At 44.5% G+C, this 14,318-nt stretch overlaps 1 protein-coding gene and 1 long non-coding RNA gene across 3 annotated transcripts in view; one reads left to right on the top strand and one right to left on the bottom strand.

Moving 5' to 3' along the window:
• The first annotated feature begins 1,168 nt into the window (after window positions 1-1,168).
• On the top strand, window positions 1,169-13,579 carry LOC109317042 (general transcription factor II-I-like). 2 transcript variants are annotated; one of them, XM_019545486.1, is made up of 6 exons: window positions 1,169-1,390; window positions 6,483-6,511; window positions 9,389-9,448; window positions 10,351-10,389; window positions 10,881-10,957; window positions 12,473-13,579. In XM_019545486.1, the coding sequence occupies exons 1-5, from the start codon at window positions 1,221-1,223 to the stop codon at window positions 10,937-10,939; spliced, it is 357 nt and encodes a 118-aa protein (XP_019401031.1). In that variant the 5' UTR covers window positions 1,169-1,220; the 3' UTR covers window positions 10,940-10,957; window positions 12,473-13,579. The 2 variants fall into 2 exon arrangements, with proteins under 2 accessions (XP_019401031.1, XP_019401030.1); XM_019545485.1 differs by lacking the exons at window positions 1,169-1,390; window positions 6,483-6,511; window positions 12,473-13,579 and adding an exon at window positions 8,336-9,117 and having other exon boundaries at window positions 10,881-10,958.
• The window catches only part of LOC109317045, a 19,108-nt gene continuing 15,185 nt past the window's right edge, over window positions 10,396-14,318 (bottom strand). The window contains exon 3 of the long non-coding RNA XR_002102960.1: window positions 10,396-10,741. This is a non-coding gene — a long non-coding RNA (uncharacterized LOC109317045). The remainder of the gene's footprint in view (window positions 10,742-14,318) is intronic.

The raw sequence follows: 14,318 nt of genomic DNA on the forward strand, positions 1-14,318 counted from the left end.
ATGGAGCTCCCCACTGCCCTCAGAACAACGCCGTGCCCCTTTCCCCCCACTGGAGAACAGGCAACCCTCACCTCCCCCCTTCCCTGTCACAGCTGCAGCCCCTGCACCCCTGCCCTGACCAAATGTCTGCATTTCTCCTTTGCGCCAAGGATGGGAGCAGGGGGAGGCGATAGCAGGCAGCAGGGAGGACCCCATGGGCCTGCATGCCTCAGCATGTTGCAGGCAGGTCTGTGTCCCTGCTGCCTCCAATCACCCTGCTGCTGCTGCTCCCACCAGTGGAGCAAAGGGAAATCTTGGACAGCCCACCCGGATGGAGCTCAGAGTGCTTAAAAAGAGTGGGGACTCATTTGGGGAAACACAGTCTCAGCAGTGCATGCACATTTGATCAAACGCGTTACGGACAGACGGACACAGACAGACACAGCTCTTTATATTAGAATTTTGATACAGCTTTGAAAGTAACTGATGATGTGCATTTTGGTTTTAGTAAATAAAAGTTACTAGGTAAGCATATAATATCCATTACAGTGGCCATTTTGGCACTATATTTGTAACCAGTAAGTTACTTTCTGCTCTGTGTATTCTGCGTATGCCGCTTCCAAATGGATCTGTTCGGAAAGCTAAATGGTTTTGTATTTTTCTTAACTGGTGAAGTTTCTGTACTCTAGATCAGTGCTGCCCAACTTCCCCAGGGACCACATACTGCTAGCCACATGCTGTGGGGGTGGGGCCCCCTCCCCCTTACCATTGGGTACGGTCTCTCACCCCCCTCTGCATGGTTGTTGGAGAGACGGCTGCACAGACTGCTTGCTAGTCTCTTGTGGAGCTGCATGCTGCCTGTGGGCCCTCAGTTGAGCAGCCTTGCTCTAGATACTGTCGTCTTTATGTCTCTTCGCACACAATATTTCTTTTTGTTGCAAATCCTGACTCTTCTTAAAGCTAGATGCTCCTGATCTGTTAACAGGATCAAAAGCAGAGATGAATGCTTGCCTGGTGCAGTAGTCTGGGACGACTTCTAGATAATAGCATTCATGAGAGCTGTCTAGAATACAGTTCTTTTGAAAACCCTCTAAGTGTAATGGCTTAAATGGCAGATGCATTTCAGCAGCCTTAGATGATATAAAATGCATGTCTGCATTTTATGTTCTTATCCAATGAGTATTTGTAAGCTCAGCTTTGTAGACTTGCGTCAATTCTCTTACTTAGGTGAAGCAATCGGTATGAATTTCCCCGTGAAAGTTCCATACAGAAAAATCACCATCAACCCTGGCTGTGTGGTGGTGGATGGCATGCCTCCTGGAGTGGCATTTAAGGCCCCCAGTTATTTGGAAATCAGCTCGATGAGGAAGATTTTGGAATCGGCAGAGTTTATCAAATTTACTGTCATTCGGTATGTGACAATCAGTTTACTGTCGTGGTTATATGGTGTAATCTTGATTATCCAAATGTTAGAGTTGGGCAATATGTGAATAAGTTATGGTTTCAGACAGTTGAGAGGGAATTTTCTAAATAAATTGTAAATTAATGGGATATGTCGATCTTGGATAACAAATGGTTTAGGTAAAATGAGATTCATACACGCATGTGTGACTCTGAGTTCTTGGGAGGAAGCACATAAGTCACTGTAATGAGTGGAGTTATATGAACTGATTTTTGTCAGTTGTAGCACTCCAAGTGCAACCTCATATTTGTATAGCATAGTCACCACCGTCCTGTTTGGGTATGGTACTTAGAGAGAGAGAGAGAGAAATGTATATAGTATATTCATAAACTATTTAGGGGCATTGCAGGCAGGGTTGCTAGTACAAGAATTTACTTCTTTATACAACAGCTTATGGAATCATAGAAAATGAGGTGTGGCGGTCATCTAGTCCAACCTCCTGCTCAAAGCAGGACCAGCCCCAACTGTGTTATTCCAGCGAAGGCTTTGTCAAGCCAGGCCTTAAAAACATTAAGGATGTAGATTCCATCACCTCTCTCTAGGTAACTTCTTCCAGTGCTTAACCACCCCCCTAGTGAAATTTTTTTTCTAATATGCAAGCAAAATCTCCCTCGCTGCAACTTAAGACCATTGCTCCTTGTTCTGTTGCGTCACCACTGAAAACAATTTAGCTCCATCCTCTTTGGAACCACAGTTCGGGTCCCCTCTGTCTTTTCTCTTCTGCAGACTACATAAAGCCAGTTCCCTCTGCCCCTCCTCAGAAGTCATGCCCCAGCCCCTGAACCATTTTCCTTGTCCTCTGCTGGACTCTCTCCAACTTACCCACATCCTTTCTATAGTGGGTGGCCCAAAACTGGACGCTGTACTCCAGATGTGGCCCCACCAGTGCAGAACAGAGTGGAATAATTACTTCCCTTGATCTGCTGGCAACACTCCTACTAATGCAGCCCGGTATGCTGTCGGCTTGCTTGGCAACCAGGGTACGTTGTTGACTCGCATCCATCTTATCCACTGTAACCCACAGGACCTTTTCTGCAGAGCTGCTGCTTATCCAGTCAATCTCCAGGCTGTAGCGGTGCATGGGATTTTTCTGTCCCAAATGCAGGACTTTGCACTTGTCCTTATTGAACCTCATGAGATTTCTTTTGGCTCAATCCTCCAATTTGCCTAGGTCACTCTAAATCCTAGCCCTACCCTCCAGCATATCTACTACACCCCCCCAGCTTGGTGTCATTCTTGAACTTGCTGAGGGTGCAGTCCATCCCATCTTCCAGATTAGTTAATGAAGTTACTGATCAAAACTGGCTCCAGGACCAACCCCTGGGACACTCCACTCAATACCAGATGCCAACTAGATACTGAGCCATTGATTACCACCCATTGAGCCTGATAATCCAGCCAGCTTTTTGTCTACCTTACAATCCATTCCTCAAACCCATACTTCCTCAGCTTGCTTGAAAGAATGCTGTGGGAGAGTGTATCAGGGGAGCCTTTCTAAAATCAAGGTATCCCACATCCACTGCTTTCTCTGAGAGACAGTCATCTCCTAATACAGGGGCGGGCAATTAGTTTGGGCGGAGAGGGCTGCTTACTGAGTTTTGGCAAGCTGTTGAGGGCCGCATGCCAGGCAGCCCAGGGCAGATGAATGTTAATTTTCTAAATTTTTTAGGGGCCCTGCAGGCCAGATAGAGTGGCCTGGCGGGCCACATTTTGCCCATCCCTGTCCTAATAGAAGGCAATCAAGTTGGTCAGGCATGACTTCCCTTGGTGAATCCATGCTGACTGCTCCTAATCGTCTTTTCCTCCAAGTGCTTAGAAATGGATTCTTTGAGGACCTATTCCATGACTTTTTCCAGGGACTGAGGTGAGGTTGACTGATCTGTAGTCCCCCAGATCTTCCTCCTTCCCTTCTGTAAAAAAAAAAAAAAAAAATTAAAAAAAAAAAAATAGGCCCTATATATTTGTCCTTTTCCAATCATGCAAGACCTCCCCTAATTTCCACGAGTTTTCAAAGATAATGTCCAGGGGCTCTGCCATCACATCAGCCAACTCCCTCAGCATCCTCAGATGCACCGCATCTGGCTGTATGGGCTTGTACGTGTCTAGCTTTTCTGAATAGTTCCTAACCTGTTCTTTCACTACTGCGGGCTGCTTACCTCCTTCCCAAACTGCTTGCCCACTGTAGTAGTTTGGGAGCTGACCCCGCCTGTGAAGACTGAAGTGAAAAAGGCACTGAGTACTACTTCAGCCTTTTCCTCCTCATCTGTCACTAGGTTGCCTCCACCCTTCAGTAAGGGACCCATACTTTCCCTGACCTTCCTCCTGTTGGTAACATACTTGTGGAAAGAAACCCTTCTTGTTACCCTTAGTGTCCTTTGCTAGCCGCAATTCCAGTGGTGTTTTGGCCTTCCTCACTTCATTCCTGTATGCCTGAGCGATACTTTTTGTACTCGTTTAGGTGTTTGTCCAAGCTTCCACTTTGTAAGCCTCCTTTTTGTGTTTAAGCTCACCAAAGAGTTCTCTGTGAAGCCAAGCTGGTTGCTTGCTATATCTGCTAGTCTTCCTGCATGTCAGGATGCTTTGTTCCTGCATCCTCAGTAAGGTTTCTTTAAAATTTACAACCAGGTCTCCTGGATTCCTTTCCCCTTCAGACTGGCCTTCCAGGGAATCCTGCCCATCAGTTCCCTGAGGGTGTCAAAGTCTGCTTTTCTGAAGTCCAGGGTGCATGCTTTGCTCTCCTTTTCCTTTTGTCAGGATCCTGAACTCAGTCATCTTGTGGTCACTGCTGCCCAACTTGCCATCTACTAGTACATTTCCCACCAATTCTTCCTTGTTTGTGAGCAACAGGTCAAGAAAAATGCTATCCCTAGTTGGCTACTCCAGGGCTTGCACCAGGAAGTTGTCCCCAGCACTTTCCAGAAACTTTCTGGATCGCCTGTGCACGGTTGTACTGCCTTACCAGCAGATGTCAGGGTGATTGAAGTCCCCCATGAGAACCAGGGCCTTTGATTGGGAAACTTGTGCTAGCTGTTTGAAGAAAGCCTCTTCCACCACTTCCTCCTGATCTGGTGGTCTGTAGCAGACCCCCACTACAACATCACCCTTGTTGCTGTCTCCTATGGATTTTGACCTAGAGACTTTTGACAGGCCTGTCTCCAGGCCATACTGGAGCTCTGAGCAATCATATGGCACTTACCTAAAGTGCAACTCCTCTTCCTTTTCTCCCCTGCCTGTCCTTCCTGAACAGTTTCTGCCCATCCATGACAGTGCTGCAGTCATACAAGCTCCCACTAAGTCTCTGTTATTCTGAACACGTCCTAGTTCTGTGAGTGTGAGGGCTTTGAATTCTTCCTGCTCGTTTCCCAGGCTCTGTGCACTTGTGTACAGACATCCAAGGTAACTAGTCAATTGCCCTGATTTCTCAGGAAGAATGAGAATATTTCCCCTCTTGCCCCCTCCTGTTTTGCTCTTCTTCCACATCTCCTGCTTCCCTACTTAGCTCAGGATTTTGGTCTCCATCCCTTGTTGAACCTAGTTTTGAAGCCCTCCTTACTAGTTTAGCAAGCCTGTCTGTGAAGATGCTCTTCCCTCTGTTCGTCAGGTGGATCCCATCTCTTCTCAGGAATCCTTCTTGGAACATCATCCTGTGGTCAAAGAAGCCAAAGTCCTGCTGGCAGCACCACCTGCACTGCCAGGCATTGATCTGCAGGATGCATCTGCTCCTGCCTGGGCCATTCCCCTTGACCAGAAGCATAGAAGGGAACGCAGTCTGAGCCCATCCCCTTCACCCTTGCACCCAGAGCCCTGTATTCACTTCGGACCTGCTCAGAGTCTTCCCTGGCAGTATCATTGGTGCCCGCGTGGATGAGCAGCATGCGGTAGTAGTCAGAGGGCCAGAGGAATCTTAGTAATCCCTCCATAACACCTTGGATCTGGGCTCCGGGCAAGCAGCAGACTTCCTTAGACAACGGGTCAGGTCAGCGGATGGCTCTCTCCGTCTTCCGCAGAAGGGAGTCTTCAACCACCACCACCAGTTGCTTCTTGGTGGTGGTTGTCTCGATCCTTCCCACTTTTTGGGGACCACTCCTCCACAAGTGGCACATGGTCCTCACCCTCTGTTGCTAGGGCTCCATATCTATTCTCCAGACAAAGTGCTGCAGGTGGAAATGAAGATTTCTGTTTGCTGTCGGAGGTCACAAGCATCCACCTTCCTGGGAACGAATCCATGTCCTCTCCCTCCTCTAGTGCTGCGTCTGGCAGTTCTTCCGGTGTCCCAGAGGTCTTTTTCCAGCATTGAATCAATGAACTCCTCCTGGTGGAGGATGCTTCAGCGCCTCACTACTTCCTTCTGTAGCTCCTTGCCTGTTCCCTGAGAGGCACCACAGGCACCCCCCAACCTGGCCACCATGAGAAGGAACCTGCAAGCCGCAGTCCCCACGGCGCCAAACCTGGACCTGGGTGGAAGCCTCAATGGTGAGCAGTCCTGCTTGGACAGACACCTCACAGGTGCAGTCAGAGGCAGTAGCAGTGGCTCTGGCATTACAGTGTCCTCCAGCCATTTCTTTGGGTCTTTTAATCTGCCTTTTCTCTCTTACTGCTCTTTGTCCAAGCACACCTTCCCTAGCGAACTCGCCTAGAAGCTGGCCTGTTTGCTGCTCCTTGGCCCCAAAGGGATTCTTTTTCCCTGCTTCCTCGCACCAAACTGAAAGGCTCTCCCCTCAAGGCAGGGGGCAGCAAACTGACCTGTGAACTGCCCACAAACTGCTTGCCCTGTTTGCCACCCCTCTTCGCTTACTCCCTGGTCGCTTGGGGAGTCTCCTTTTTATACTCTGTTGGGCCTGATCGAAGGAAGAATTTGAACCTTCTGGTAGATATGCAAGTAATAGATTACTGGATGAACCTTTCTGTTTTTAGGAAGAACAGTGATGAAACATTGCAGGTCCCTCCTTTTATTTAGAGCCCCCTGTATGAAAACGTTGGTCAGAAAATGGTACAGCAAAAATCAGCTCAGCGACATTAAACATTGTATTCTTTCTTACAGGCCGTTTCCAGGACTTGTGATTAACAACCGTAAGTATTTCCTTAGAGACTGTGGTGTTTTTTTGTTTTTTTTTTTTTTAATCACCTTGAACTCAACTTCAGTAGTATTTGCATTAGAATGACTGCAGCATTATGTCCTGGTAGCAGGGGGTCCAGCATATTAACAGATTAACAGATAAAGGAGGACCCTGGAATTAATTTACAGACCCATAGGGGGTGGTGTTAAAATGCTAGATCAGCAGTTCTTAACCATTTGCCAGATGCATTGAAGGGTGCTTCCAAGGTGAGGGGACAAGCAGGTTAGCAGATACTCGGGCTCATCTCTGCCTGGCTGCTATCCTGCCCCCACTGCTATCCTGTCCTCCTGTGTGAGGAGGCAGGCACTGTAATATATAAATCAGTTTTTGAAATTGGGTGCCACCAAAGTTATTCCTTGAGTCCAAAAAGGTTGAGAACTACTGTGCTAGGTAGTGATTCTGCATTTTTTTTATGAACTATGTTGCTGACCTCTATTGTAGTTTCTTGTTTTTCACGTTTGTTTGCACTGTGACAACGGTCGGCCTGCAGCATCTTTTCTGTAACTGTACGGCAGGACTGCAATGGAAAAAAACCCACTGCATTTGGTGTCATGCTTTCTGAGCCATTGATATATAAGAGACTTGGCGAAACCTATTGTTATGACTTCCACCTTACCTAGATTGTGCCTTAGTCAGGTGGCTCTTGTCTGTTCTTCCCTGCTAGTGTGCACCATATAAGATGCTTGATACATCAGCTGGAAGTGGTGGTGTTCTCATATAACCAGTCTAGTCAGTGCTGCTGACCTACCTGTCAGTCCTGTATATTCCCTTTGGCTTGAGAAGTTAGCCCTTTGTCGCCTTCTGAGAGAGATCCCACTATGGAGACATTTGTGACTGTTTCCAGACAGCTCTATTAGGATAACAGAGGAGCCATTTAAGAGCTTCACTGTCCACTGCTGCAAACTGGTAGCATCACACATGATTGGCAGTAAAACTATTGGCAGCAGGTAGACTGAGCAGTAACAATAGAGATGTCTCATCTCCAGGGATACTGGATTTTCCTGATAAGAAATCACAAATTCTCATATAAAATCCCTAAAATGCATGATTAAAATGAAAGGCCCCCCAGCTGTCCCTGAGGGGGACTGCCAGGGCTATGCGGCCAGGCACCTGGGTCCGCAGCCCTCTGCCCCTGGCAGGAGGTGGCAGCTGCTGCAGTGGAGTGGAGCCCGGTTACCCGACTCATGCTATCTGCCCGCTGCAGACTCGGGCGGAGGGGGGGGCTGGCTGTCTGCCGAGGCACGCACTCCTGGGCGGGCCGGGGGACCCATGCCTCTCAGATCTGTGCATGGGGAGGGGGCTGCCTGCTGCAGGCTCAGGCTCCCACCCTGTTGCCCTCCCCTGGGGCCTCTGCATCCTGGCATATGTAACCTGGTACAGCAGAGCTGTGCAGCAAAAGTGCACTTGCCGCTGCAAGCTCTGCATTGGCCTGGCCAACTCCCTTCCTCCCTCCCTATGGGGGCCTCAGGCACTGCCTAGCTGGGCAGCAGCCACAGCCCCAGGCTAATTCTCTTCCTCCCTGTGGGTTTCTTCAGTGGAATGAGAAATCCACATTCACCTCCAGCAAAAGGTAAAATCTGTGGTTTTCTCCACTTTTTCCGTGGAAAACAGAAAACGTGGATCGCTGCTCATCTCTTCCATCACTTGGAGAGGACTGATCACTGGACCTAGTCGTCTTTTTTTTTTTTTTGCTGTTCCAGCTCCATACTGGTCAGAGTCACCCGATGTATATAAATACTAAGAGAATTGCACAATCTCTATATATAAAGGGCTTAGTCCGCCTGTGTGTCTGTCTGTCCGTAACGCACTTTAAATGCAAATAGCTTGAAAGCTGAGAGAACATTTGTGTCTTCAGAGGTTTCTTTGCTAAACCTTAGTGACCATGTCAGGATGGGGAAAAAAGTTGGGGGCCAAGGCTGTTTCTGCTGAGCTCCTCCCGGGAGGGCACCGGGAGCCCGGCACAGCGGGGAGGGCAGAGAGAGGGGCCAGCTGAGGAAACGTGGGAGCCGGGCTCCCGGCTACCGTGAGAAGACAATTAGAGGCACAACGCCATCAAGAAAGTCATTCTTTTCCGTTATTGTCACAAAACCGTCAAGTGTTTTACTATGGAACGCAAAACTCTTGCAGAGAGAAAACGTCGTCAAAATAAAGAACGTCAACAACGTTGGAGAATGAGACAGACTGTACAGCAATCTGCTGAAAGAAGACAATTAGATGCAAGTAGAAAAAGTTATGCACGAAACAATGAATCGGAGGACCAAGCTATACGAAGAAGGCTATTAGACTTGAGACGACATCAAGAGAGGCGTGCAAATGAGACACAAGAGGAGGCTGCTGTGAGAAGATGGTTAGATGCACAACGCCATAAAAAACGCCGTGCAAATGAGTCCCAAGAAAATGCTGCTGCGAGAAGACAGTTAGATGCACAGTGCCATCAAGAGCGCCGTACAAACGAATTGCAAGAGGAGGGTGCTGTGAGAAGACGATTAGATGCCAGACAACATCAAGAAAGCTGGGCAAATGAATCGCAATTTGAAATTCATCCGTCATTCATGACGGGTAATTCTCTAGCATTTCAATAATGTTCCTGAACTTGATGCTTATTTTTGTACTGTTCTTTGAAATCAGTGTTGTTTAGTATGGTAAAGAATGCAGAAGGGTTTATAGTGAAATTGGAAGAGCATTGAGAAAACAAATCAGAGGAACTCCTGAATAGGTACATACATAGATGTATGTTGTTTATGCAACAGATTGGAATAATATACAATTGGATAAAATTGCCATTGGATTTTTCCTTCTAAAGCTAAGCATTGCCTGTATTTATTCTCAGAGCTGATGGAGAAACCAGAGTCAGAAGCGCCGGCCCCGGCCCCAGCACCAGCACTACCAGGTGAATACAAAGGTGTAACCAGGTGGCTTTCGAAAGAATGAGAAGAGCATGTGAAATTATAGGTCTTATTGTCAAATGAGACTGGTAAAAGGCCTTGTCCTAGGAGCACAAAAGCTGCTGCTGATTCAGCATTTATTTGGAAAGACTGAGCTGTCATAATTCTTATAGCTAATACCCTTTAATTGAAGGAAACACAGCTCCTTTCTGATATTTGGTGTTCTGTGTGTTCTCTGATTTGATTGTTGAGGTTCACTTGCTAGTAAGCAGTAAAGACAGATTAACAAAATTCATAAATTTAGACCTAGTTCTTTTATCTTTTCACTTATTTTTAATGTAAGAGGAATGTGTCAGATGCTGGTTTAGCCAAACTAATTAGCCAGTCTGTTTCAAGGAGCAGATCTGCTGTAATGCAACAATTCTTTTTATGTGATGGGATCCCTAAACTCCACAGACATTTTTTTAAGTCATCTAGGGGGAAAAGTGTGAAGTCTGGATATTCTAGCACATAAAAAGGAATGCTGCTTGCCTGCTTCTAGTCAGTCACTCGCTAGCCTATTTTAAATTAACTCTGATAAGTTATTTGGGAAGTTTAAGATATGTGAACATTTCTTCTAGCTATGCAAGAAGTTGCTGTGCTACAGAAAATAGAAACATGGAGTGTAGACGCTGGATAAAAGCACAGTCTCACAGTCTCTTGTTCTGATGTATTATAACAGATCTACTTTAAAATCCCCCCACCCTCTGCAGCATTTTAATTATTAGCTGTTCAGCTGATTGTGGTTGTGTTTGCCAGTTTGCAGGGAAGAGTGTTTTACAAGTTTCACCAAGTCCTGTTACATTATTTATTACATCCATATATGTGTGTGATATATATACGTTGTTTTTTTTTTTTTTTACTTAAGAGCCAGCTGAACCAAGCCAAATAGAAGTATCTGTAGGAGGTAAGTAATTGGCTTCAGTCTTGAGAGTGCGTGCCCTTCATGTCATTTTTAATACAAGAAGCAAAGCTGTGTTTAATCAAAACGCAAGCGATTCTATTTTGTCTTCCTTTTTCAGTTCTACATGAAAGGTTTGAGTTTGCCTTAATGCCGTGCAGCAAATTACCCTGAAAAAAAATTGTTAGTCTGATATGTTGTAACACTTTGCTGTAAAATAATTATTGTTAAGCAGTAAATCGTATCTTGCAGCAGCTGTATTTGAGTGATGGCTCATACACTGAATGATTTAGATTCAGAGTAGCTGTTCCCATACTTCAAATGAATGAATGATTGCCATCACCATGGAGATGTATCACTTGTTTCATGAATGGTACTTTTTAAAGAGATGTTTCTTAATGGTGGCCCTGTCCTTTTTTACTTTTTACGACAGTGTCTTTGAATTAATGAAGCTTTGATAGAAAAGATTCTTCATTCTACTATTTTATTTTCAACAGAGGTTACAGAAGCAGAAGAAAATTCTCAAATAAAACAAGAGCCGGACCCAACGTGGTAGACCTCCATCAATACTAGGGTAAAATTACTTAGTATTTGTCAAAATCAGCAGTTGTTAGGGATAGTATTTTTATGCTGCTTTTTAGCGGGTCACAGGTCTTATCCCTATGGCACAAGATGGGAGTCCAGGAGATGGGAGTTCTGTCATTGCCTTTGCCTATGACTGTGTGAATTAGTATTAGATAACGTCACCGATTCCTCATCTGTAGTACGGAGATAATACCTAACTATTTATCCCTTGTGCTGTGAGGCTTAATTAAAACTTCTGAGGTATTCAGATGCTATTGTGATGAGCGTCACGGTATCGCCAGTAAATAAAAATCAGTGATGGTGATTGTTATATAAGAGGTAATGACTTCATGTATATCAGGAGTTTTGATGTGCTTGGTGGCAAAGAACATTGGTAAAAACCTATGTACATTCCATATTGTAACTGAGCATCCTTTTCACCTTAATTTTAATATTGCTTAAGTTGGAGACACTTGACAAAATATTTAGCTATAATAAAAAAAAAAAAAAAAAATGCGAGTGCTGCTCCTTTTAAAAGTTGTGTGCCTTATTAACCTCAGGAAAACATTCCGTTGAAATTCTGGGGCCATGTTTCCTAATGAATCTGACTTCATTTGATCTAGCTTTTATCTATTCCTCACTTTTATAAGGATTTTGACAGTGGAGAGGACTGCACTAGTCGCAGTGTATTGTTACCAAATGGAATTTGCAGAGCTCTAACCTACTGTGGAAGGTTTGCCCTCCTACAAGCTAAGAAGACAGTGTAATTGTGACGCATTAATAGAGCTGCTCTACTTTTTTCTAACTTCAAATTCAGTGAAATGTTCTGAACTGGGAATTTTGGGGATTGGGCTTTGGATGCCTTTGTAATGCCATCGGTTGACTGACACACAGATTGGTTTCATTTACTTGTGTGGTGCATTCATGCTCTAATCTCTTTAGCTAAAATGAGAAGGCCGTTGACTTGCATCCATCACAGAGTTTGTACCCTGAAGCTGAATATCGAGAAATATTTTCCGGCTCTGAGAGCTGTTTGGCCTGTCGTTTAATCTTACGGGGAATTGGTGGTTTCGTTCTTGGCAATGTGAGCTGAAACTAGATAAAGCCCAAAGCATTAGAACACGTGTGAGGAGAACAGTCCTTTGTAGAAGAAAGGAATTATTGCAAATTCTTCAGCCCATATTTGATCAAAAATCTGGCGTCAGGTGGAGTCTGGTCTGAGTTATGGCTGCATGGTTTGGTATAGTAGTCTTTAAAAATCTCCTCTTCCTCGGTAATTGGTACTATCTATTGATTAAAGAGAAAAATGGCATCAAATGACTTGCCTAGTGAAAGCCCTTTTAAAAGAAGGTGCTCGAGCACGTATGTATGACTAACTATCAAGAGAAGTATTTGCCTGCTAGGTACTTTCCTGAACAAGACCTTAAAGGACTTGGAGATGTACAGTTTTCCACATACATGTATTTGCAATGAGACACCCAGGTGCAATGAAACTAACTTCACCTTTTTTTTTTACCCTATCTAGTTGGAAGCATCCAGTTCCAAGAAGAGATTGCTGGGCCTGTCCTGAGCTGTGTAATATAACTGTATAAGAGAAGTACCTTCTATACAAACCCTTTTTGTACTTTTAGATAGAAATGTCTACTTTTTCAGCAGTTCTGTGAATTGACTTAAAGCAATGAATGACTGTAGATTTGGAATGGCTGGTTTTACTTTGGGATATATTATGACTAAATTTTGATGCAGCAATGCTGGAAAAATGACAGGGATTAATCGAGAATTTTGTTTTTAAAAAAAAAAAAATCAACAGGGACTTACAGAGCCGTCTACATTTCCCAATAAAGCTGAATTTTACTGCACCTGGATGCATCTGTTTTTGGATGAAGAAAAATGCCTACAGTAGTTCAGTTTGTTAGGGTTTTTTTGAGGGGGGGTGGGGAAATCGTTAACTAACTTTTGGTTCTTACTCCTTTACTGGCTGATTGGACTATAGTATCTGTATATTTGAACTAATTTTTCCTATGGTATCTATCACAATTCATATGTTTTTCATAAATAAAAGACGAACTGGTTCACCTGACAGTCAGTATGCATTAATAGAACGGACTGTGAAATGTTCAGTATTTCAGTGTGTCTTGGAAACCAACTGAAATGGCAATCTTCTGGTGTTTTGCTCCATTATTTTAAAGTGAAGAGTGCATGTGTTCAGAGTACCATATGATTTATGTAAACTGGATCCTGTCTTGCAGTCAGAATACAGACAGAATGCCCATTGACTTATGTAAGTTTACACCTGCGGCGGGATCATGCTCTTTGATTAATTTAGAAGTAGTTATGGAAATTTATGCAACTAATCTGCTGTAAGTCCTAGTATGTCAAGAGTTCAGTCACCTGTAGTCCTTTCTAATTGCTCCCTGCATCATGTAAGAGACGAATGTTAGCATTTTTAAACTTCACAAACCATACGAGATGTAAAATGCTGGCTGTATGATGAGCTCTGTAGAAGAGAATATGGAGTATGTGTAAAGATTTCTCTCTTCTTGGCATGAGTTTGGGATGACTGCGTTATGCACAAATGCTAAATCTTATTCCCTGATTGAGAAATAAAGAAATTTCTGGTGGTTTTCATGACTATCCATGCAGTATAATTTTATGTTTTATAATGCAAACTTAATTTGCTTAATTTTAAAAAACAGGTAAATTATACTCTGGCCTATTTATAAAAGTTTGTGTGGAATAAATAAAATGCATCCATGCCTTTCAGACCCAAATTCAACTTTACAGGGTTCTTACTAAATTTTTGAGAGAACGTTGTGAAAGATCAATTTTAATCTGGTTCAGTAAATAGATATGCATCTGGAATATATGGTAAAATTCTCGGGAAATACCTGAAAGGCTCAGCAAATATGGGTTCAGAACAACAATTTCTGCCATTCTAAAGTCATGGGATTTGCTTTAGAATGAGTGTTTTAAAATTAGTTGGTGAGAGGTTTTTCAGAAGTTTTCAATATTGACCTGGCTGGTTTGTTGACTTAAATGAATGGTGGTTCTGCCGTCAACATCAGTGGAAGCAGAGTTTCTTCCATGATGAGCCATTTTGAGGACTTCATATCAATTCTCACACTCACGCATAGGTGGAGGGAGCAAATATTGCGGGGGGGGCTAAGCATGCATGTGCCCCTTCCCCCCGAGCAGGTAAGTCTGTTGTGGGCGTGAGGGGGGTAGATCAATGCCCCCACAGTGAGGGAGGGAGTGGGGCAGAAGCAGGAGTGAATGGGACCTTGGGGCAGGTCATGGGGTGCTCAGATCCCAGGGGACTCATCCAGGGGTGTGGGGGGTAGGCTCCTGCTGTTGCACGCACCCTGGAGGGC

This window comes from Crocodylus porosus, unplaced genomic scaffold (assembly GCF_001723895.1).
Source record: "Crocodylus porosus isolate Cpor-Errol unplaced genomic scaffold, CroPor_comp1, whole genome shotgun sequence".
Taxonomy (NCBI): Eukaryota; Metazoa; Chordata; order Crocodylia; family Crocodylidae; genus Crocodylus; species Crocodylus porosus.